The 26,431-nt window shown below is 39.8% G+C and overlaps 1 protein-coding gene across 12 annotated transcripts in view; it reads right to left on the bottom strand.

Moving 5' to 3' along the window:
* Positions 1-8,265: 8,265 nt before the first annotated feature.
* SLIT2 (slit guidance ligand 2) overlaps positions 8,266-26,431 on the bottom strand; it is a 377,791-nt gene continuing 359,625 nt past the window's right edge. For all 12 annotated transcript variants that reach the window (XM_017540559.1, XM_017540557.1, XM_017540558.1 and 9 more), the window contains 4 exons: positions 21,106-21,260; positions 12,620-12,908; positions 11,849-12,060; positions 8,266-10,052 (listed from right to left, as the gene is read on the bottom strand). In XM_017540559.1, the coding sequence (XP_017396048.1) occupies positions 9,811-10,052; positions 11,849-12,060; positions 12,620-12,908; positions 21,106-21,260 (898 nt within the window). In that variant the 3' untranslated portion in view covers positions 8,266-9,810. The remainder of the gene's footprint in view (positions 10,053-11,848; positions 12,061-12,619; positions 12,909-21,105; positions 21,261-26,431) is intronic.

Here is a 26,431-nt window from a genome sequence, read left to right on the forward strand (position 1 = left end):
TCTGAGAGATCTAAGGGCCCCAAGTTTATCTTGAGACCTCAAGGTAAGAGAAATTCACCCAACTCATAGGTGTTTGATGGTACAAACCCAAGGCTCAACTCAGCTTTAGAAAAGTCTTATCTGAGATTCCCTATATGGAACAAAGTTCCGTCAAAGCCCATTTAAAAACCTATGTATTAAAAATAATTATTCTGGCCAGGTGCGGTGGCTCACACCTATAATCCCAGCACTTTGGGAGGCCAAGTCAGGTGGATCACAAGATCAAGAGATGGAGACATCCTGGCCAATATAGTGAAACCCCATCTCTACTAAAATGCAAAAAAAAATTAGCTGGGTGTGGTGGAGTGCACCTGTAGTCCCAGCTACTTGGGAGGCTCAGGCAGGAGAATTGCTTGAATCCAGGAGGTGGAGGTTGCAGTGAGCTGAGGTTGCACCACTGCACTCCAGCCTAGCAACTGGTGACAGAGCAAAACTCTGTCTCAAAAAAAAAAATATTATTCTTGCTGCACTGTAGAAAAATAATTAGGCTAAGTATAATAAAGCAAATTAGTCCTACCATAATTTGTCTTAGGTGAAAATGGAAAACTAGAGAGATAAAAAAAATATGTTTCAAAGTCTACAGTATACCTGTTGTTAGATTCTACTCTTGCCTAATGTTTTTCAATTTTTAAAATTATTATTATTATTATTATTATTATTTTGAGATGGAGTCTCACTCTGTCCACAGGCTGGAGTGCAGTGGTGCCATCTTAGCTCACTGCAACCTCCACCTCCCGAGTTCAAGTGATTCCCCTGCCTCAGCCTCCTGAGTGCTGGTGTTGTATTGGACCGAGCGTAGAAAGTTAGCACCAAGACAAAAGTATGCCAGATTGCAGGGTCATTTATTATGCCGGCGACCACAGAGGACTCACGTCTCTCCAACCTGTGGCCTCAAAAGGAGGGTGCCAAGACTTTTTATACCCGAAAAACTACCTTGGGAGTGGGGGTGAGGAGAGGGGATGGGGATGAAAAGGTTTTGGACATTCCAAAGGCCAGGGGATTCTGTAATTCACCACCTGGGTGGAGACGAGGGTGGGGGTCTCCGGACATTCCAAGGGCCAGGGGACTTTTGTCATTCTGTTTGTTACTTCAGTGGTTTACAGAAGTCAAGATAAGCATTTGTTTACACACAGATCTTAGTTATCCTGGGCTGCTTATTTTAGTTATTACTAAATAACTAAAGCAAAGGCTAGCAATTCTGGCACAATATCACACTGGGACTACAGGCGTGCACCACCATGCCAGGCTTTTTTTTTTTTTTTTTTTTTAAGGAGAGATGGAGTTTCACCATGTTGACCAGGATGGTCTCAATCTCCTGACCTCATGATCCACCCACCTCGGCCTCCCAAAGTCCTATAAATACAGGCGTGAGCCACCATGCCCCGCCAATTTTTATTATTTTCTAAAATTTGGACCAAATTCTAATTTTTTTGACTATAAGTCTTTAAAATTATGTTTTCAGTTTTTTCCTTCTTCCCCCCCCCCCCATTTTCCTAATTTAGAGTCACTGAAAACTTATCTGTGCTTTCTTAAAGATCTGTGAAGCGAAGCTGGACAGCTTAAACTTCAGAATGAAATAACAGCAACCTATTTACATACATAAGCCACTTTCCTACCTGCCTACTGATGTGTGGATTTCAGTGTAATGTGGCCTTTTGTTTGTCGTTTTTCTCCCTTCCTCTTCATATTTTCTCTTCATAGGACATGAGACTTCACAACCTGCTAAAAACTGAGCTTTCCTAATAACTTCAGACCTACTCATCTAGGAATACAACATCCTAGCCATGAGAGATCAGACAAACTGAGACCAGAGACTCATTTTCTTCTAAAACGTTTTCTCCAAAATATTTTAAAAAACAAAAGGGGGAGAATATGAAAGTAAAATCAGTCTTGGGGCCCCCAAATCACCAAGCTAAAGGGAAAAGTCGGGCTGGAAACTGTTTAGGGTAAACCTGCTTCCCATTCTATTCAAAGTCACCCCTCTGCACATTAAGATAAATGCTTATCTGATTGCCTCCTTTGAAGAGGCTAATCAGAAACTCAAAAGAATGCAACTATTTGTCTTTTATCTACTTATGACCCGGAAGCCCCTTCCCTGCTTGGGTTGTCCTGCCTCTCTGGACTGAACCAATGTTCATATTACATATGTTGATTGATGTCTCATGTATCCCTAAAATGTTTTTAGTTCCCGAATTCCCTGTGAGGTATAAGTTTGCTGCTTTCTGGATCTCTAAAGGACAGCTCATTTCTTCACTGCAGTCTCCCGCTTTCTATGCAACTCAGAGACAGGAGGATTCCAGGTGTATTCCTGAAGACACTGATGCTGTGTGCATGAGGTTTATGAGGGAGTGCTCTGGAGGTCACCACCTGTGGATGAAAGAAAAGAAAGTAGGCTTGGGCAGAGGTAAAAGTTGCACTGTGATGCTGTGTTAAAGAAGGTTTCAGCTGATCCCATGAGGACCTGTGAACTGGGATGGCCCTTCATAAATATCCCAAATTGGGAAGACGGGTCAGATATTTATATCTCTGCATCACACTGCTCTAGGAAAGGTGTGTGATATAGGGCAAGATGCTTCCCTTTATCCAGTTAATTCCAAAGTTGACCGAGAGCTGAGGACTGTCAACTGGGAGAGGCCAGAAGCTGGCAAGATAAGTCCTTTGGTCCTGACGTTTTTCTGGTAGATACATCACACTGTCCATAGGAGACTGACTAGGGCATGCTAGTGTCTCCTGAGAAATTGGGTGGATACACACTTGTATTACATTGTAAAGCAAAAGGAGACCTAAGCTGGGGTGAGAAAAAGAACTTAGAAAGGTAACTTCCCCATTGTTCTCAGTCCAAAGATGTTTTTCCCATTACGGACCCCCTGGTTGGGTCCCATACTGAAACTGATTTTCTATGTACCGAGATTCTGCTTTTAAAAGGAAAAGAATTCAAGTGAAGGAGATGATAAACTATTACCTTTTAGATTTGGAAATGAGTCAATTCTTTGAGCAACTTTTTTTCCTTTATTCCTACATCATTGCACATTCCTATGTTTATGTGTGCGTGTGTGTCTGTGCATGTGTGTATGTGTGTACATCAGGGTCCACAGCAGCAGCCCTGGGTTTGACTCAGTTGCACTGCCTGGGCCTCTTGACTCCTGGGTGTGCCCAGTTGGGAGAAAGCAGGACGTGAATTGCTGTACTCCACTTCTTCATTCTCAGACTATCTTTTCAAATGATACAATTGTGTGCCAATTTTCTAAAATATGAAAGTATTTACAAGAAAAGGGGAAAAAGGAAAACAAGTTTAAATGAGGAAACAGATATAATGATTCCTATGATTCCTGCTTCATTTACTCAACTGTTAGACTGGCAGGTCCTTTTTTTTTTTTTGCCACATGATAAGTGATTTATTTCCCAAACAGGGTATTGTGCGCGTCATTCAGAAATGTGTTCCTGTTCATTCAGAGTTCTGTGAAAGAGCTGACAAACATCAGAGGAGAACTGTGGCTAACGCAGAATAATAGAAAGAAAAAAATCAATCTAGAGATGTAATTGAAAGCAAGACGTAAGAGAGTGGTGGAGGTAATTGAATGGTAATATTGTGAGCAGGGGCCAAGCAGGATCAAGCAAGTGCAAGATTAGGCAATTCAAAGATGTTCATCTTTCTCCTTTCTGAGATAACACGGGCCTCTGAGGTTATGGTTAAGGCATATTATCAGATATGCTCATTCAAATAGAAATTCCTCTATAGTTTTTTTAATGCTTGTCTCTTTTTTCCTTACAACGAATATCTTTTGAGTTGGATTGAGTCCAAGGATGTGACTTTGCAACTGATATAACTGGACTAGGGTGTGTTTGGTCCTGTCCTTGTGACTATGTTAGCAACAGAATTCAGTTGCTCCAGGTCAGCCCACTCAATCAAGGCTTATCTGATGAGAACAATGACCAAAAATACTGAAGCAACCATGATATTCCATACCTCCACTTTCATTTTTTGCAAGGAAATTCCAATAAAAAGCACTATTTTGTTTTCCTTTACTAAGTGGAAGATATTTTTTAAAAATGTGTTTTTATTGGGAAAGTGAGTGCGATTAATGGACATTTTTAAAAACCAAAGTAACTACCCTTGAGAAACTTTCTCCTCCAGCATTATCTCGTGGGGATGTTTATGGAGTTTGCCTTTCAATTCCAGTGAAATCAATATTGCATTATGGTTGGAGTCAGGAGACCTGGATTGTGTGACCTCGGGAAAGTCACTTACTCTCTCTGACACCATCTATGTGAAAACAACAATGAAAATGATTCTAGTCACTTCAAGAAGGGAGGGTAAGATTAATGATAGAAGATTTTCTAGACAATGGCCTCTGTGGCTGTTTCCCCCACTCCGTGTTTTCTTGTGTGTGCTTTTAAATTTTTGATTCTCTTTTGAATCTAAATTCAGCTGGCCACTTACTGACACAAAGATCTAATTCCAAATGCCAACGGCGATACCTCTACACAGCTGAATTTTATGTGTCTGGACAAAGCCCTGAGAAATGCTGTATCCCCTTTGTGAAAGGAGGAGGAAAGCAACAGAGAACTCCACTGGGAAAATAATTCTTGCATATACATTGCTTTCTTAACTCTGGGTGATTTTGTGACTTCTTACTCTCAGGCACCTGTTTCCTCAACCTCACTGTATGTGGCTTCTGATTTTTACCTCCATTGATCAACAAGCTCATGTAAGGGATGATTCAGGTTGGTCTTGCTCTTCCAGCTTGGACTTGCTCTTCCAGCTTGGACCTCAGGATGATCCCCAGAGTATACCTCAAGTGTTTGCCCCACTGCTTCTCAAGCTGTGACCATAGGTGATAAATCAATACTTATTGATTCATTGAATGACAACCCTGTGACCTCACCAACTTTTCCAGCTGCCACTCCCTCTTCTTTTGTTATCAGACTTATTAAGAGAGCAGTCTATTATTCCTTGACCATGACCAGCCAGTGACTACCCCATTACTTTATTAAAACTTCCCCTTTCTTTGTTTCTATTCTGGAACTACATTCCAGAGATGTATCATCTAAAGTGGGGTTAATTTCCTGGTTAAGTTCATTCTGTTGTGTTTCTAACTCAACGTACCCATTTTCTTAGCTTCAACTACCACCTGTATGTGGCTGAATCTCATATCTCCAAGGCGGCATTCCAGTCCAGAATTTGCCAATCTAAGAGCACATACTTAAGGCTGATTTAAGAAGACCACTTTGTGAGGAATCTGGAATACCAAACTAAAGAGTTTGGATTTTATCCTACAGTGGGAGTTAGAGACATTTTTTCAGATAATCTAGAGGGATACATTGTTTTCATTCAACAGAGTAGAGGATGGGTTGGAGGCCAGAAGGCTGGGGTTTCCCAGCCCAATGCCGTCACCATGATGTAACTAAAACTCGGATTTTAATTGACATCTAATGCACAAGATTTTCTGCTATATTTCCAGTTGACTCATTTCCCGATCCTCTGGTCTTAGTATAAACAGGGAAGGGAAAATGTACATAAGATTCAAAGCATGAATTGGCCAGCAGTTGTTTTCTTCTATCCAGCTTTATCAGTCTTCAGTTTGTGAACATTCACTACTCCTCTTAACTTTCAGTGCTACTTCGAGTATTTATATTTTCCATATCCTCAGAAATATTTCATTTGGAAGTTTAGAGGAACTACAATTAGGCACAGCCAACTAGCTGCTATTCTAAAATGAAAATCCCTTCTAATTGATGTTTTGAGACCTCACTGCAAACAGATGCTCAAAAGACACATATGGACTTACGGTGAGTTAAGAAATCCTGAAAATGGCCACTGTTGTGTTACACACAAAAAACAATTGTATTCCTCATTCCAGCCACAGGGAATTCTTTTGTTTCCTTGACTACATGAGTTCTTTTCTTCCTCAGGCCTACACACAGGCTGCTCTGTCTGCATGAACTCCCAACCCCTGTCCCCACACAAACTTCCATCTGCCTCCATCCTAGACTCGATTTGATCCTTCATGACTCAGTTTAAATGCCGTTTCCTCACAGAGGCATTCCCGAACCTCCTTATATATATTTAATTGGATCCTTCTGCCATTCTTTCTTCTAGTATCCCATAACTTCCTTCAGGGTGCTTATCACAATCTAGAATTATGTATTAGTGTGAACATTTGTATAACGTCTATTACCCACTTCAACTTCAAACCCAACTGCATAGAGTGTAAACTCTAAAATGGCTGAAGTAATGTCTGTTTCATGTGAATTGTGTATCAAAATTTAGTGTAGCCTCTTGTACATGATAGATTAATAACTAACTGATTTTTCACTACACAGAAGTAAAAATGAAGATAACTTACATATTTTACATAGCTTTATGTACTTAATGTAAATCTTTGTGTGAAGCTTCATATCCTTTTATAGCTTCCTTTTTTACAAACATCATTTTTAAAATAATGGTCACTTTGAGGTAGATGACACCATAAAGCTGGAGATCTTTAAGTACTGAATCAGTTTCAACAGTCTTTTGATCATTTCTCCAGAAAGAATTGCTGCTGACAAAGCAAATCACCCAAAAGAGAAAATGCTCAGAGCAATTTAAAAAATAGGGGTTCATCTATATTGCTTAGAAATAATTTCAGAGAATCTGTAGTGAAAACAAATTCCAAGGATTGAGATGGTTATTATTCAATGAACACATCTTAAATCAAATGCATGTCAAAACCTCATGTGGTGCCTCATTCATGTGAGAATTGAAATTAAACACATTAGAGGTGTTTAGCCACTTTATCATTTCAGATTACAATGCACATTATTGCAGGTAGTAGCTTTGATTCTAATATGCATGAAAATTTTTGTTTGTTGTAATGCATGGAGTTCTGTTGGTTATGCTCTAGAATAATTTCTTATTTAAAGTAATCCTATTGGCAAGACCTTCTAAGAAAGGAAACTTTTATAATATGATCACCCTCAATTTATCGTTTGCTGGTAATTATTTGGCTATAGAATTTTTTAAAAATGGTGCATATACAGAAGGTAGTTGTATCTCAAGGCAAACAATCCCTTAACAAACTTGCTTACTCAGCTCATATCCCAGACAGCCATCATTTTATTTTGTGTCTTTATAAGTACGAAGGAGAAATAACAAAATCTGTAAGCTATGAAGGTTTCACTTTTGTTTTCCTTAAAAGATGAAAGAGCAAACGTAAAGTCTCTAGTCTGGATTGCCTAAACCTACATAATCAAGAAGGAAAAAATCACTGGGCTGTGGAATAAGTCTCCAAGGCTTAAAAGTCCCCTAGTAGAGGTGGTAGTTACTAAGCTATTGCCTTAATTACAGACAATGTGGTCTGAAATACCTGACTGAGGTGGAATCCACCTCTTCTGTTTATGAGCCCTGTATGCATGTGTAAAGCAGGAAGCACAATAATCTTAGAGTTTTATACAGATGAAAGAGATATTTCATACAAAACCCTGAGCATAGTACCTGGCATATAAGAAGCACTCAAAAAACAGTGGCTAGGTGGATAACACGTCTATAAACGCAAATCTAAATCACATCATCTTCACAGATGTTTCTTTGTTTAATGAATGATTTAAACCCTTTAGAAAAAAGCAGCAATCAATGGGAATAAATATTTTACAGTAGCTACATAATTGTTTCTATAATTAAAATTTAGACATTTTTAAACAATGATGAATAAATGGTTGGAATGTCTGTGTCTGAGAGACCGAGTGTGTGCATGCATGTGTGTGTGTGTGTGTGTGTGTGTGTGTGTGTGCATGGGTTTTTTTGTTGTTGTTTACAAGGAAACAAAGACATCTTATCATGGGGGATGAGGATTATTTCTCCCAGCCAACTTTGTTCTCTGTCCTGGATAGTACACCTTGAAGTCACCAACCCTGACCTAAGAGTGGCTGTCTTTTATTGTTTTCCACCTGGTTCTATTGGGGAGGCGGGACCAAAGAAGAACAAAAACAAAAATATTTCATCTTAGACTTCATCTTACAATTTTTGAAAAAATTAATTGAATACCTTTTTTCAGGCAAATAGTATGTTTTTATATCCATCTCTTTTATGTGGCCATTCCAATATCAGTCCCCAGAAATAACAACATGTGAATCTCAAACCAATTTTTGGCAACAAAAAGGTATAGGTTTTCTCCCTTGTTCTTTATCATTTTGATTAATTCTTAAGGAGTGGCCTATTGTGCAATTTCTAAGAAAACCACCAAGCTGTTAATGAAGTAAATATCTGTTTAATTTACAAACATCAGCAGTGGAACTGACATTAGTCTGGAGAGAGACAAAGCACACTGAATTATACATGTACATCTAATTTTCTTTGTAAAAAAAGTTTTCAGGAAGAAACATCTGCATCTTTACAGGGCACCCTGGGATTTTAATGAGGGAAGAGCACAGTCCACTATAAATCATTATCAATTCTACACTGTAATTTAGCAGCAAACATGTTAACATGGGAACATTAATTAAGGAGTTTTATTGTTTGGGGGGAAAAAAAATCACAGTTCTTGACATGACAGTCTTTTCATCCCCACCCCACCCCCAGAAAAGGGCAAAAAAGGTCAAGGGCATATTAATTTGCAAAAGGTCTACTTTCTAGTGTTGATTGCTACACACCATTTCTTTTCTGTGAGGACATGCTGCAGAGCGGCCACTTCTTTCTGTACAATGACCATCTCATATACAGATTTGTGTTTTCCTCTCCTGGTCTTTGCACACTCTCTGCAGGTGCCTGAATGAGGCCGGCGGGTCAGTGACATCAGTGATCAGATGTCAAGGTCAACAAACTGACCAACACATATTTATCCCAAGATAAAACCCTATGTTAGTACTAATGCCAAAAAAAAAAAAAAATCCTGATTTTTAAGTTTGAAAAATGTACAAAAATATCAGGATAATCATAAATTAATATATATTAAAGCATCAAGGAACAGTAAAAGGATGGCCTAAAATGTTAAGTACAATGTACTTTGATACAATAAATATTTCTCATGGAAACTGAATACTGTATAGGGCTGTTTAGAACTCATAGAAACAAAAAAAAAATCATATTACTAATTTATTTATCAATAATCTATTGGTCCTTTATCATCTCCTTTATCATTTATATTACAAAAAAATTAATACTGGAAAATGGTAGATAAAGACTTTTGTGTGCTGCTTCTGCGGACATGCTGACATTTACAAGGAAGATAAAATTTATTTTAGCATTTTCATTTCCTCTCATGAATGGAACCCAGATCCTCAGGACACTTTATATTTTGCACAAAGTATTTCTCATCCATTTGTTCTGTCTGTGAATTCTGGAGTTCCATTCCCTTGCCTTGCGTCCTTATTCACACGCATGTGCTTGGTATGTCCTAGTGAACTTCATTGATGTGAAGGAGGACACACAGGTTTTGTGCTCTGGGCAATTTCACATCAGCGCACAGTCGCTCCTCTGCCCCTCGTGCATGTGCTTCTGCTTGTCTTCAGCATGTTACAAAGATGGACCCGAGTAGCGACGGTTCCCCTCGCTGTTCTAATGCCTCCAGGTATATCTTTCTTCATACTTCTCCAGCATAGGGGAAGCTTGAGTTCAAGCATTTCTTCTTTTTTTTTTTTTCAAATGCAGAAAAAAAGTCTTTATTCTCATAATAAAAATAAGTCTGTTCTGTATTTTACAATATATTTCAAATATTTCCACTATGAAGCATGAATTAGTCCAACATGGTCAAGAAGTATACAACATTTTTCAGACACAGCTGCTGGGGATTGCGTTTAGGACACACACCTCATACAGCCACACTTCACCACTTTCTCAACCTCGTCCAGAAAGGAGGACCCGTCAGTGCATTCGAAAGAGTATTTCCGCCGCTTGCTCCTCAGAGGTCCACAGCACTGCCCTCCTGTGCACCCACCTCGGCACTCTAATCGGGACACCTTCTTGGTTGTTTGGCAAGCAGCATAGCCCTGCTGCTTTTGGTAATAATCTCTTATCCGTTCTCCTCGACAAGAGATTTCTAGAAAGGAACAAAAAGCACAAGCATTTTAAGAACAGCTGGAGAGGATGTGGAGAAATAGGAATGCTTTTACACTGTTGGTGGGAGTGTAAATTAGTTCAACCATTGTGGAAGACAGTGTACTGTTTCCTCAAGGATCTAGAACTAGAAATACCATTTGACCCAGCAATCCCGTTATTGGGTATATACCCAAAGGATTATAAAGCATTCTATTATAAAGACATATGCACACATATGTTTATTGCAGCACTGTTTACAACAGCGAAGACTTCGAACCAACACAAATGTCCATCAACGATAGACTGGATAAAGAAAATGTGGCACATATATACCATGGAATACTGTGCAGCCATAACAAAGGGTGAGTTCATGTCCTTTGCAGGGACATGGATGAAGCTGGAAACCATCATTCTCAGCAAACTGACACAAGAACAGAAAATCAAACACCACATGTTCTCACTCATACGTGGGTATTGTACAATGAGAACACATGGACACAGGGAGGGGAACATCACACACCGGGGCCTGTATGGGGGTGGGGGTCTAGGGGAGGGATAGCAGGGGGTGGGGGACCAGAGGAGGGATAGCATTAGGAGAAATACCTAATGTAGCTGATGGGGGGATGGATGCAGTAAACCACCATGGCACGTGTATACCCGTGTAACAAACCTGCACGTTCTGCACATGTACCCCAGGACTTAAAGTATTTAAAAAAAAAAAAAAAAAGAACAGTCACTGTAAGTCCTGCGGAGTAACTGTGAACCCACAACTCAATTCAGGAGATAATGCCGTTGTTTCTCCTTTGTAACTTGCATTACATATTATTAGCTGGTGGTACCCCCTCCTGTTCTTTGAAAAATACTTCTTTTTGTTCTTTATTTTCAGCAAAGTGAATGCTATATATGTAGACCACAAATACAATGCTATTTCAGTGACAATTAAATCTTTTCTTTCATTGCATAAAAGGAAAAAAAAATACATATTCTGTTTTTACACTATAAACAGCTGGTTTTGTTTACCACAGGGAGCAGTTTCAGAGAGTATGCAATTTAATTTATTAGACCTGGAGTTTAATATTATCCAGTCTGTTACTTAATACAAGTAACATTCCACTAACTTCATAAATTACCCCAGTATGAAGTATGTAGTTCAAAAAAGAGACATCTGCTAAAGGCTTCCAAGGGCACGTGTTCCCTTGTCTTGTCCCTCTGACACACAAAACGAAATCCCTGCCAGCTGGAGCCAAGGCGAGCTCCGATCACGCAGACAAAGGAGGAGGAGGAAGGTGAACTAAGAAGTCAGCCTGTTTCCATTCCTCTCACCCACACGATTTGCTGTGATAAATCAGTCCGTTCTAAGGTCGAAGGTCATTTTGTACTAAAACTAGAGCAGAATTATTAGCACCATCTTCTCTGTGCCAGAATATGAATCAATAATATATATGAATAAGAACAGCCGGTAAAGGTAAGAGAGGCGTAAAGTAAGTGTGCTTCTTTATCAGGTAAAAAGGAATATTTCTTTTACAGCAAATCAAGTTGTGAGAAGCATCTGAAGGCTGTGTACAATACTGCGGTGGAAGTTTAGGACATTTCACATCTGGTGCCTTCACAACACTTAAAAATAAATCAATAGCAGCACTGCAAGTAAGGCGAGGACTCTGTATTCTCTCCTATCACTCCCCTCTCTCTGTCTCTGTTGCTCCCATTTTTTCACCTCTTCTCTCTCTCTTTTCAAAGAGGCAGGATCCTCTTGCTTTGCCAAGAGAGGGGGGTGCCCGGCAGGGCTGGCTTACCTACCTCGATCGCAGCTGTCCCCTGTGTATCCGCTGCTGCATTCACAGTAGGGCTGCCCCAGGCCTGAAAGCCTGCACTTCCCATGCTTGCACTTGATTGCCTGGCATGGATTAAACAGATCCTCCTCTTCATCACAGAGGACGCCTCCATGGCCCTCCAAGCACTTACAGCTGTAGGAGAATGCATTGATGGGCAAACAGGTGCCATGCACGCATCTGCAGAGAGGGGGAACACAGGAGTGAGAATGCGCTCAGAAGAGGAGGTAAGACTGGACGAAGGTGATATAAGAATGGAGGATGATTGAAAAAATAGGAGGGACAGAGTGCTAATGCCTAACTTATCTCCCTCCCTCCCTCCTCCCTTCCCTTCCTCCCTCCCATCCTCTTTCCCTCCCTCTCTCACTTCCTCCCTTCCATCCTTCCTCCTCCCCCCCCATGCCTAACTTATCTCCTTCCCCTTCTTTCCTCCTTCCCTACCTTCCCTCCCTCCTTCTCTCTCTTTTCTCCTTCCCTCCCTCCCTCAATCCATCCTTCCTTCCTTTTTCCCTTCCTTCTTTCCTTCCTTCCTCCCTCCTTCTTTTCCCTCCCTCCAATCCATCCTTCCTTCCTTCCTTTCCTTCCTTCCCTCCTCCCTCCCTCCAATCCTTCCTTTCTTCCTCCTTGCATCCCTCCCCCCTCCCTTCCTTCCTTCTTTCCTCCCTCCATCCCTTCCTCCCTTCCATTTGGCTTTGAGGCTTTCAGGTATGTGCTCAACTATCAAGCAGCAGAAACGTACTTATTTCCAAGGCAGGGGTCATTGGTCCTTTGGTCACAGAGGGGCCCCATCCATCCTTCCTGGCACTCGCAGGTGAAGCCTGCCTGGCTGCTGGGCTGGCATGTGCCATGGGCACACACCTTCTTGTGGCATGGCTCACAGCCAGGCAAAATGCCTGTTTGCATCGGCACCTTCTGGAAGTCCTGCAGCTCACTGTTGATGTAGAGGTTCCGGATGCAGCCATGGAAGCTGGTGCCGTTCTGCCCGGGGGCCTGGCGCAGAGATGCCACATTGCTCTTCCCTGGCATGCCTGGGGAGGAACACCAGGTCAGGGGTCAGGCTCTTTGGGGGTTCCTCGGCCATTTACTATCCAGAAATCCTGATGCTTGGGACCTCACTGACAACCTATTGTGGCAGGATATTTGGGCAGGGTGGTAGGGGAGTGAGGTGGAGAAGAGATGTGTGTTTTTGTTTTGTTCTGTATTTTGGAAGATGCTCCAGGAATTTCTAATCCACAACTAGAATAAAATATCTAGTTCACTGGTGGTCAATCTTTAACTTTTAAAATTTGTGTCAAAGAAAACTTCACATGTACGCAAATATATAAACCTAGACGCAAAGCTACTGTCCTTAAAGGCAAGACTGGGGGAAGGGAATGCTTCCTCTCTGGTTTGCCCTCCACCCCCCACCTCCAGGCACACACTGCTAGAAGTCTGGAGCTCCATGAAGCTCAATTTGTGGTGCTCTAACTCTAGCCCTTATCTTAAAGACAAGGGGCCAGGGCCCAGGCAGCCCCGGCGACATGCCCAATGTGGCCCAGCGAGTTCAGGTTAGAGTCAGGCTGACAGGAAGAACCTCCTCCAACTCTGGAGCCAGGGTTAGGCCTACCAGGTCTCAGAGGCTTAGTGCTGGGGTTCACAGTGACCATTCACCACAGCCCTGCCACATCCTAAGTTAGCAACGAATCCAGCTCACTCCTGGCAACACCCTGAGCTTGGTCAGTGATGCCAATGCCTAAAATCTCACTCCTGATTCTTTTCAGGACAGCACCTCGTTCACATCATTTGTTTTTTCTTGCTAATTGAGAGTGAAGAGCACATAGTCCAAGAAATCAGAAATACAAAAGAAATCTATTTCAGAACAGAGTATCTGCAATCTTTGCATAAATACATTCCACTAATGACAGTCATCTGGTAACCCTCAATTTGGCAAAACGGAAGAATCTTTCCATGGCCTAAGCCAGGCCCTTAAATAGTTCCTGGAAGGCATCCTTCGGGAGGCACCCATCCAGGGAAGGGAAGGGGAGTTGGAGGCTTTCAGAGTGCCGACCACACCACCACTGCCTCCCCACAACCCCCCAATTATGCCTTAGCTATGCCTGGACTTTGGACTACTGGCTGGAAGTTCTAGGCTGAGGGAGACCCGGTTTCTCATTCTTTAGGGGGTTTGTTGTTATAAAGACCAAACACTGTAGCACACTCTGGGTCTGAACGTATACCACCTTCTCCTTTCCCATCCACAGGAAATGACTATCCATTGGCATTCAAAGCAGGCACCAAAGTCAGACAGCTAGGTGTACATGTACGAAACCACTAGGTTAGAGGGCAAGGATTTCTGGTTCTGCGTGCACTTGGAGCAGCTATTTCTTCTCTCTGGTGCTTAGCATTGTCATTTATATACCATGAACATATGAACAGGGAAGTTGTCCTAAGTTTGTCCTAAGTAAAAACCACCAGCAGTGCAGGCTCAAAGGCAGCTTCTCAGGCTCCACTCTCTCCTCTTTCTGAGGTTCTGTTCCTGTAGGGACAGGAGAGGTGCTGAAACCTTAATATCTACATGCAGCTCAGTTGATTCAGGTAGTCCATAGTCACACTCTGACAGGCACTGAATGAAGTCTCCTGGCTGTGAAGTTCTGTGAGTACAGGCCTTTCGTCTATGTCCCTCTCACTTTGGGTTGCTTTCTAGAGCAGGGTCAAATGGATGAAATTTACCATTTCCAGGAGAGGACGGTGACAGAAAATTCCTTGCTCTGGGGTAAGTTTTTCTAATTTAATCATATCCATCCATCATAAGGACTTTAATGACCACACATTTATGGTCCTTTTTTCAGTGGTTAAAAATGAACTTCTTCCAAAACTATTTTTAATAGCTCATTTTGATATGGGCACAACACATATATGTCACATGTCAAGACTAAATACAGATTTGCAAAGTTCCACGGCACAGAGAAACTATTAGTCAATCTGTTCCTTTTTGTTCCAAAGCTAACAATTAGAAAGGCTCAGCTTTGACTAGAGTAATTTGTAAATGAAAATGTTTATACATCATAGATATATTTGACTTTCAATAGCCTGTCATAAAATCAAGAATTATTTTTAGTCAATCTTTTCATGTGCTCGCTAGGAAAAAACTAGGTCTTTAGTGACAAACAGAAGTAGATCCATGATTTTTCTTTTAATGTCTTTCCTCTATGCCATGAACCTATTTAGAATTCAATCAATCAATCAATCAATCAATCAGCAGATAACTTAGCAGACACCTTTTAGCCTTATTTCTATAGGCTTCAAAATGGCAACAAAAAGACCAAGTATCAAGCCTAGGTCCTCTGTCCCGTGCCAGGACAAGGAGGGCATTTATCGCACATGCATGGATCTCCATGCACAGGTCTTATTTATTGATTTATTTCTCTATTAGGTAATAAAGGCTCAGTTAGACTGTAGACATAAAACATGAAAATTACATTGTTTTGTGTCGGCCAGGCATGGTGGCTCATGCATGTAATTTTAGCACTTTGGGAGGCCTAGGCGGGTGGATCACGTGAGGGGGTCAGGAGTTTGAGACCAGCCTGTCCAACATAATGAAACCCTGCCTCTACTAAAAATACAAAAATTAGCTGGGTGTGGTGGCGGGAGCCTGGAATCCTAGCTACTCAGGAGGCTGAGGCAGGAGAATCACTTGAACCTCAGAGGCGGAGGTTGGAGTGAGCCGAAATCATGCCATTGCACTTGTAGCTTGGGCAACAAGAGTGAAACTCTGTTTCAGGAAAAAAAATTATTTTGTGTCAGGACCTATCGTGGGTAGTTGATAACCATGGGTTAAGCTGCCTCTCCATATATCCATATACTCCCCAAGGGGCCGAGGAGGCATATATTCCCCTAGGGGCTGCCTCTCCCCAGATGCTGGGGCATTACCTTCAGCAGTCCTCCTTGGGTAGCATCCCTGGCTTTTTTTTTTTTTTTAATTCAGGGGTATATGAGCACGTTTGTTATACAGGTAAACCATGTCATGAGGGATTTTTTGTACAGACTATTTCATCATCCAGGAATTAAACTTATTGCCTATTAGTTGCTTTTCCTGATCCTTTCCCTTCACCCACCCTCCACCCTCCCATAGGCTCCAGTGTGTGTTGTTCCTCTCTGTGTGTTCATGTGTTCTCACCATTTGGCTCCCACTTGTAAGCGAGAACATGCAGAATGTGTTTTTCTGTTCCTTTGTTAGTTTTCTAAGGATAATGGCCTCTAGCTCCCTCCATGCTCCTGCCAAGGGCATCAGCTCAATTCTTTTTTATGAGTATATAGTATTTCCTGGTGTATATGTACCACATTTTCCTTATCCAGTCTAGAATTGATGGGCATTTAGGTTGATTCCATGTCTTTGCCACTGTGAATGTGCTGCAATGAACATACACAAGCATGTGTCTTTATGACAGAATGATTGAGATTCCTTTGGCTATATACTCAGTTGTGGGATTGCTGGGTTGAATGGGAGCTCTATTTTTAGGTCTTTAAGAATCACTACACTGTTTATCACAATGGCTGAACTAATTTACACTCCCACCAACAGTGTATAAGTGTTTCTTTTTCTCCACAACCTTGCCAGCACCTGTTCTTTTTGACTTTTTCATAATGATCATTCTGACTGGTATGAGATGGTATCTCATTGTAGTCACCATTGTTTTTTTATACAAAATATTTCATTTTTTATTTTTATGAATAATTGTCATTAATACAGCAGAAACTGATATGATTATAAAAGATATCAAAAAATCAGAAAAATGTTAGCATTCAATGGAAATTAAAAACCTGAACTGGAGGCTCATCAGAGTCTGACACTTGGTACCATTCTGATGGAAGTGAAGAAACATGTTTGCCGGACTCCTTAAAACAATTCATGTAACATAGAAAGAGTTAAATTTAAAGGAGCTACAATGCACTGACACATTATATGACTTTTGATGTTGACAAACATTTAAGCAGGGCTATCTAATCTCACAGTCTTGAAGGCAGGGAGGTGTGTAAATCGTAGATTTTTAATTAGCAGGAAGCATGCTGAGATTTTTCTTGGTGAAATAGTTTGTTTACTCTTGTAGATCTAAAAGGCTAGCTCAGTCTGTCAGAGCACAAGATAATGCCAGAAGAGGTCAAGGGCAAGGGGATGGATCGACATGAATCCATACCAACTTGTGGAAAACAAATGACACAGCAGTTACCATCACAAAGAATAATATTAGTAGGAATTGGAGACTTGAGGTCCAATTCAGTTCTCATTTGGATTCTACAGTATCTCTTACTAAAAATTTGATTTTAAAAAAGAAAAAACCAACAGGGAAATTCTTACTCCTTTAATTAACAATTGTCCACAAGGAGAAGGGAAGAAATAAACAATAGCTAATATAGATGGGCCTAACTTATTAAAAATCTGTGAGCTTGAACACATTTTAATATGTTGAATCTTGAGTCATACTTATAAGCCAATGGTTAATATACTGCGAAACTTTACAAACAAAATCTTATCTGTTGCAGAACTTCAAAACTAGTAGAATAATTTCTTCTCCCTTTTATTTCTTCCACAGAAAGTCCTAAAACTGAGTAATCACTGGCATGCCTGCATTCACAAATATATCCTCAAAACATGATGATTTTTATCAAAATGTATCTGAAAAACATGATGGTTTTTGAAAACAGAAGTAATTTCAAATGAGGACAAGGATGTCATACTCCCTCCAAACGTATTTTCAGTTCTTTCTGCTCCACGTCATATAAAAAAGAAATGAGGGTAGCTGGACTCACGTAATTTCTTTCAGCCCAATAATGTCATTAAATTCCCAATGTTTTCACGCTAGCAAAGATCCAGTATTTAAGTGATCTACTATAAAGTATCTCTATTTCTAAAAAAAGATTCCTTTCATTTTTTACTTTTTCTTAAGAGGGCTCAAAAAGCTGTCAAAAAGCCCTTTACTTAACGAAGACCAGCCACAGACTTCCTTCCTGTACCAGCTTTCCAAGAGGGTGAGTGAGTCTTCACCCTGATATTTTTGCCCCGGGTTTTACGAGACTTCTCTTCTTTATGGACCTTCATGTGCTGCCTCAGATGAGAGCTCTGACTGAAACATTTGCCACATTCACTGCCCTGGTAGGGTTTCTACCCCGTGTGGGTTCTCTGATGTTGAATAAGGTGGGAACTCTGGCTGAAACACCGGCCACACTCATCACACTGATAGGGTTTTTCTCCAGTATGAATTCTCTGGTGCTGAATGAGATTTGAGCTCTGTTTAAAGCTTTCTCCACACTCATCACATTTGTAGGGCTTTTCCGCAGTATGGATCCGTCCATGCTGAATGAGATTAGAACTCTGAAAAAAAACTTTTCCCACAATCAGCACATTTATGGGATTTCTTTCCAGTATGGATCTTCTGGTGTTGAAAAAGAGTTGAACTGTGACTGAAACTCTTTTCACATTCAGTACACTTGTAGGGTTTGTCATCCAAGCTTCCTCTAAGTCTACTCAAGCTGGTGTCAAATCGAATAGTCATGCCCCACTTCTGCCGCTGCCGGCCTGTTTTGTGCTTGTTCTCCCAGGCCTTTCCTTGGCTTGAGCTCCGGGAAATACCTGCTTTAGGCTTTGCTAACCTCATGGTGAATAACAAAATGTGTATGTATGAGAGCTTACAGGCTTCTTCTGAACTAATGTTTCATTTCCCAGAGGTGCACAGCTCAGAATTTTCGCGCGGGATCAGCCACCACCCTGGCTCACTAGGCGCCTCCCGCGCCGCCGGAAGTGAGGGCCGCGCCGCACGCTTGTAGTCACCATTTTTAAAGGGAACTTAGTTAACTCACTCACCTTTTCTCCCTCTGCTTCTCATACCTTTACTCCACAGTATTCAAAGCTGTGGTCTTACAGGTTTCTTGTATTTTTAAAATCTGAATCACCCTTGAGACTGCACTCTAAGCTGGGAGGAAGTGGCCCATGGTGTTCTCTGGCGGTGGGACTGGGATGCAAGTGGCTTCCTTAGGTCTGGGTGGACAGAGGTGCTATTTGAATTTTTCCAGTCCCTCTACCTTCAGAAGGACAGGTACTTTTCATTTTGGAGTTAAAAAATTTTTTTTTCATCTTTATTTTTTTCGGAAAAATGTTCTGACCTAAACAATGCCACCCTGTTTTTTTTTTTGAGATAGTGTCTGATTCTGTTTCCCAGGCTACACTGTAATGGTGCAATCATGGCTCACTGCAGCTTCAGCCTCTTAGGCTTACATGACCCTCCTTTCTCAGTCTCCCAATGTGCTGAGATTATGGCTGTCAGCCACCATGCCCAGCCCCCTGTATTTTTTAAAATTTGTCTTGCACTACATTCTAAAGGGGGTCAAAAGAGTTAATGAAGTGGTTTCCAATGAAAGCATGATAAAATCAAATGAATGAAAAGTCCATAAACAACAAAAGGCCACAACACTTAGATTTCTTCTTTTTCTGCTTTGTGTTAAGAAGTGAATGGCCATGCAGGTGACTCTGGAGTCAGGTGGACCTGGACTTAAATGAGATGTCTATTACGTAATAGCTTTGTGAATTTGGACAAGTTATATAAAATCCTTGAGACTGCTCCTCAGGGACTACAAAACAGAGAAAATCATACCTACTTCCTAAGATCTCTGAAGATTAAGGGTATAAAAGGAACACTATGTTGGGGACGTAGCATGTACTCAATAAATATGTTATTTTCTCTCAAATCACAGATACACTGGTGACTTGGCTCCCCGCATCCAAAAGCAACCCTGTTAACTGGAGTGCCAGCAAGAATGGAAGACTCAGTTTTAATGAGACCCTCCACTGTGATTCCCATGAAGCAATTAGTCAACTTGCTGAGTAGACTCACTATGCAATACTTTATTTATAATGTATTATAGTTACTGGAAGATCCCTCTGCATTCCCCAAGTTTTAGGGAGTAGAATGGAAATTTATTCTTCAACTTTGTATCCTTTATGTATCCATTTTCTTAGTTCCTAGTATGTGGTAGGTACTCAATAAATATTTACAGAACTGAACCAAAGATTTCAAACTGTTTCTAAAACAATCCAACTCTGTCAAAGTGTTAAGATTTTCTACTACTGAAATTATTAAAAACAGAAGTGCCCTGGACTGAGGGAGTAAAGACAAGGCTTTGAGTGGTTGAGATAATGGTATAGCATGAGTTATCATTTTTCAGAGAATGATGTGAAACTCATGAAAATACCTGTTGTTGTGATGAAATTGTACATTAACCTGTTCATCAAAGCATTTACTTATTTATCTGTAAAATAAGTTAGCTTTATCAGTCAGTTCAAATAAATTCAATGTAATTTAATTCAATGCTTCTCAATTCAGCATTAACTGCTTTCTAGCTCCTTTACAGAATTTTGAAATTCTCTGCCTCCAGTTTGCATTTGTTCCTCCAAATATAGGCAAGATTGGGAACTCCCTCCTTTGTGGGTCCTCTCCAATGGGCTCCTTTAGAACTTTGCTTATATCTCTGTCCCTCATTTATTCACTCATCTGCCTTCTTTTCACTTAAAAATAAAGCCCAGTGTCTTCACTCTATGATTTCAAGCCCTAAGCTACCTTTCCAACCCACTCTCTTGTTCATTCACTTTAAGGTCTTAGTGGAACAGAACTATTTCTTGTTATCCTAATACAATTTGTACATTTAATTTGTTCATTCAATCATTCAGTCAATCATTAGATTACATTGTTAATTATCCTATCATCCACATGAATTAGCAACTGGTAGTGTAGAGGCTCCAGCATGGTAACATTTGACTGAGATGATAGGGTTTGCCTCTTTAAGGGAGCTGGGGTGGGGTCATATACTCTTCACTTTGCATTGAGCTTGTTTTATCATTTTCTTTATTGCATGATTTAACCTCTAACCACCTTTCCTTTTCCATAGACCAGATCAAATATAAGATGAAATTATACATAAATCACCTAGCATGTCATTGATACAAAAGAAATACTAATTAATGTCCTTCTTTACCTAGATGATACATTTAGTTAGAACCAGAGATGGGATTATAAAATGATCCCTTAATACCCACCTAGAGATCTTTCTGTTCTGTCTTTGCTGTCCATCTTTCAATGATTGATCACTATTGTTCAATGACAAATACTGATGCACTAGGCATTAATAAACTTCTGAATTTATCCATGATGAGATTTACAGGGTTTGAGGACCAACTGAATTTGAAAGAGAGCTTACCTCCTACATAAAGTGGAGAGTCAAAATTCAGAGTGGACTGCTTTGACAAGTTGGTGATGATTTTAGGGCTCCCACCATCCACAGACAAAGAGAGACTCTGATCCAGGGCGAGTAGCTCCACAATGTGGAAGTTTCCATCATTGATTGTCTCCACACTACAATGGAAAAAAAAAAAAAAAAAAAACTTGGCTGATTCTTCCATTTTCTTTTCATTAAAGCAAAGTAGTTAAAATACAAACTTTGATAAGTGCTCCTTGGTAAAAAACATGGCTATCTAACAGTAATGAAGATAAATATAACATTAATGAAGATAAAGGCAAGTGGTTGAATTTTTTTCAAAAATAGTTATTTTCAAGGAGATGTGATAGATTTCATCTTCTCAGGAACTGAATACAAAATAAGTTTGTTCTTCCATGGGGAGAAGTAGAAATAACTACATTTAATCATCATCCATCCACATTCTCTCAATATGTAGCAATTACAAAGGATGATTTATTTATTTGCTTTTAAACACTATAAAAGTTCTATTTACCAAGATACTGTCACTTCAAATTGTAGTGAAAAGACAAGGAAACTAGACCAGTGCCAACACTCTAGACACGTTGACATTAGGTAACTGCTGACTTCTGCTCTTAAAAAAAGCCTGTATATTAGGACTTACCAGAATCAAACATACACACAAATGCAAAGAGAACCAACTTGGTGGGATCTCAGCACTTTTTGAAATTTGTTAATAATATCCTCTTACTTTCTGTGCATTTTTCAGAGAGGTACTCATCAACTGATATTACTGTGAAAAGTCTATGCTCAGTAGAGATGTGAGAACAGCACATTTAATAAAATGCTAAACACAGTCATATCTAGGAAATGTTGCAGTGACAGTGGTTCTCCAGATTCTTTTCTAAAATTTTCAAGGGCCAGGTCTAACAATTATTACTGTCACCTTCCAAAAACCTTGGAAAGGCTTATAGAAATTGATGTAATGAATAAAGACAAAAAGATGAAATGAGGTAAATGGAAAATGAGGATGAAAAAATAAGATGAAGTTGAGTGCAGTTAGTAAATATGTGTTACACGGTTTTAAAGTGTGGTTGCAAATCTAACTCTGGTGTTACAGCAGGCAAAAAAAGCAAACCAGAGCAATGAAACAGAACCAAAGAAGAAATGGGACCAATACCCAGTGCGGTGTCAGGAACATACTCACCTTTCGCTATACAAGCAAAATATGGCATAATGGAAGTTGGGATCAAAAAGGTAATAGTGATTATTAAAGATCTAACATGCTGGGATACTGACTGGGAAGACTGAAAAAGGTTCCAACATGGAAACATGGGAGCACGTAATAGATTATTCCCAAATGTGAACACTTAATACTCCAAATACAAGATGACTCCTTAAATTTCTAGGTAGTGATATGTAAATTTGAAAAATGGTAAAGCCCAGGGAATAACAGAAATGCATTAACGTATTTCTGCATGGTTCTCACCACTGGAATCTAATCACATTCCATTGTATTGCTGACAGACAACAAAACATTTTTTGATTTGAGAACAGAAACCATTCTGCAGAAATGTGAAAACATTTGGCATTCTTTCTGTTTAAGTGGTTAGAAGAGTCCACATGTGCAGGAATGTTTGATAGCCTGTCTCAGATAACAACTTTATAAAATGAAATGTTAGATATGTCCATCAATATTTTTGCCTTTTACACATTTAATTATCCTAACACTTAACATCAATACAATTGGCAGAGGAAAAGAGACCAGAAAATTATTTTCTAAGTTAAATCACACACCATCCATTAGTGGTTTTAAATATGACTCTCTTCCAAGAGGATGTGTCAAGTAGTAACATCAGCTGGCGGTTAAGCATATAGACTCTGTAGTCAGATAATCCTGGATTTGAATCTTGGTCCTGCATTTATTGTTTGATTTAGATAAGCTACTTTATTACTGATACATTTCAGTTTTCTCTTCAGAAAATGATAATAAATATTTCTGCCTTCCATGGTTAATTTGAGGACTACGTAAAATGACTGAAAGTTACACAGTGTAGCCAAAATGAATGTGAGATATTATTATCAACATCACTATCATATCAGCACCCTACCCAACTATGATCATCATGATACAAATAATTCAATACAATTTCTGATTCTTCTTGATGAAAGAATTTAATTTAGCTTTATTTTAAATATTAATTTAAGATAATGTTAAAGCCTGGCAGAAATATATTAACTTCATTGAGGGCATATCTTGTTCAAGTTACTAAAAGTTTTAAAGTAAAATATTGAAGTATAGGTAGACATAGAAAGAGCAGAAGTCAAATCATTTGTACTTTGGCATTATACACAACTCTCCAAGTAGTTTCATATGGATGTCCTATCAACATCAACCGTAATAAACATTAATAACAAGGCCCCGCTTTTCTCTTTAAAATTGCAAAAAGAAGACCAATGTATTACTGAGGAATGGATTATTGGTCATATATGGGTCTTAGACAATCAATTTAAGCATGTCATTGTCAATGATGGTGTTTGATTCGGTACAGTTGTATGGTTTAAATTAACACATTTTACAATTTTATACACCGTAACGCAGTGTGTCAGAGGGGGAACTTGGAGGTAGGTAGTTGCATCATCAATTCACAAATATAAGGGAGATGTATTAGGAATAACATAAATCAATTTTTTTTCAGCAATACTACCGGATGATAGCTATAGATAATCATTATGCTTCAAGAATATTTAAGACAAGACCTCTGAAAATTCGTTTTATAAAACATATTTGGAATTTTCAATGGCAGTCTCGTCAAGGATAATGCTGAGAGATCAATCTTGCTCAGCTTGTCCTTGCTCTCATTAGCAGTGTCATCTTTGGTTAGTGTGACCTTAGGCGATTTTTCTTTGTCTTTTTTTTCTTTTTCCTTTTAAGAGAAGTGCAAATAGTAAGAGCAAAGGATTATACAGCACATACTATGGGCCTGGTACTAAGAACTTTAAAGTATTACCTCATATAAGCTTCACAAAAAGAGGTGGGTACTTAGGACATCCAAGGTGACACATCTAGTTAGTGGCTAAACAGTGCTGAAGCCAGGTTGTCTGGCTCAAGTGTATGGGCCCTTTTTTTTNTTTTTAATTGGAGACAGTCTCGCTCTGTTACCTGGAGTGTAGTGGTGCAATCTTGGCTCACCTCTGCCTCTCAGGTTCAAGCGATTTTCCCTGCCTCAGCCTCCCAAGTAGCTGGGATTAAAGGTACCCACCACCACGTCCAGCTAATATTTTGTATTTTGAGTAGAGATGGGGTTTCACCCTGTTGGGCAGGCTGCTCTCAAACTCCTGACCTCAGGTGATCCACCCACCTCTGCCTCCCAAAGTGCTGGGACTTCAGGCGTGAGCCACTGTGTGCAACCTGTGCTTTTAATTATTATGTACTACTATTATAATCAACAACCTGAGGAATACCTATTTCTAGACAAATGGCATATGTTTTCACCACTAACAAGCTTTTAATACATGATTTCTGCCCCAAATAGCCTGGGAATAAAGTTCTATAGTAAATAGCCTTATATGATAGCAAAACTTGGTTCATTTACCAAAAAACATTGAAATATTAACAAAAGTAATAATCTTACAATGAGAGTTTGAAGAATGCATATAAATTATATGGATTTAAAAACTGAGTTTGCATTTTATTTTCCCAATTAAGAGTGAGATTCAGACGGACTATACTTTTCTCTCTCTAAAAGTTTTAAGTGTCTAATCTGATCACACCAGAATTTCATAAGAGTTATCATTGAGATTAATTCCATTTATGACTCCCTGGAATTAAATAAAGCCTCATCTTGACCTTTTAACAGGTAAATACAATGAAGTTCCTGTTTTTAGATTTTTTTTTTTTTTTTTTTTAGACAGGGTCTCACTCTGTCAGCCAGGCTGGAGCACAGTGACATAATTACTGCTCATTGCAGCCTCAGCCTGCTGGACTCAGGGGATCCTGCTGCCTCAGCTTACTAAGTAGCTAGGACCATAGGTGCATGCCACTATGCCCAGCTACTTTTTAAATTTTTTTTGTAGAGATAGGTTCTTGCCATGTTTCCCAGGCTGGTCCAAGTGATCTTCCTGTTCTGGCCTCCCAAAGTGCTAAGATTACAGATGTAAACCGCGACTGGCCAAGTTGTTTTTCAAGATGATATTTTACACATGGGACCTAAAGAGAATTTTTCAGAGTTAATAACATTCTAACTTGGTGTTTCATGCTTCTTTCATAGCATGAGATAAACTGAGGGATGTCCAGGAATCCTTTGTCTACACATTCGCTTAAAATTAAAGCAGTGATTGACACACCAGTTGCTACGCAGTAAGACTCCCAGAGCTATAATCCACTTATCAGTCTATCGCTGCTGCCTCCTACATACCCACATGCAATGCATGGCATCCTTTGGGTTCTGATAAGTATCCATAAACTCTCTTTCACCATCCGCTAGGAAACAATGTATTTTATGGCTCACAAAACCCACAAGCAAACCACTTAACTTTGAGCCTTTCCACTGGGAATTTGAAGTGCATTTATTATTCTTACTATGTGGTTTAGTTTTATTACACTCACCTATTTCTTGAGATTTGTTTTCTTGAATTTATATACTGTAAGTGGATGCATGGAAACAAAGCAGTTACCCAACTGTTGGTGGTCTGCTCCAGAAAAATAGTTCAGAGACTTGGGGCTTAAAAGAGGGGTTTTAAAATGTCTCTGATTTTCTTTCTCCACTTTGCTTACATGCAACAGATAAACACTGATATTTGAATAGTCCTACCACAGCCATCAACATTAAGGTATTTCTATAGTTTAATAAACAGTTTGTTTTTCCTTATGTGTGCTGCAACTTTTTGCCTTAAAATTTTAAAGTATCTGGTGGCATACTCCATGCATTGGAATAGGAACTGGAAACCAGACAAACTGTACTGGTCATTGCATTTTGGTATCTCTGGGCTGATGATACTTCACCTTTGAAGTGGGAGTGATACTAAAAAATATTGTTGGCGAGGCCCGGTGGCTCACATCTGTAATTCCAGCACTTTGGGAGCCCGAGGGGGGCAGATCAAGAGGTCAGGAGATTGAGACCATCCTGGCTAACATGGTGAAACCCCATCTCTAATAAAAATACAAAAAAATTTAGCCAGGCGTGGTGGAATATGCCTGTACTCCCATCTACTCGGGAGGCTGAGGCAAGATAATCGCTTGAACCCAGGAGGCGGAGGTTGCAGTGAGCCGAGATTGCGCCACTAACTCCAGCCTGGATGGCAGAATGAGAATCCATCTCAAAAAAAA

This window comes from Cebus imitator, unplaced genomic scaffold, assembly GCF_001604975.1.
Source record: "Cebus imitator isolate Cc_AM_T3 unplaced genomic scaffold, Cebus_imitator-1.0 Scaffold127, whole genome shotgun sequence".
Classification (NCBI taxonomy): domain Eukaryota; kingdom Metazoa; phylum Chordata; class Mammalia; order Primates; family Cebidae; genus Cebus; species Cebus imitator.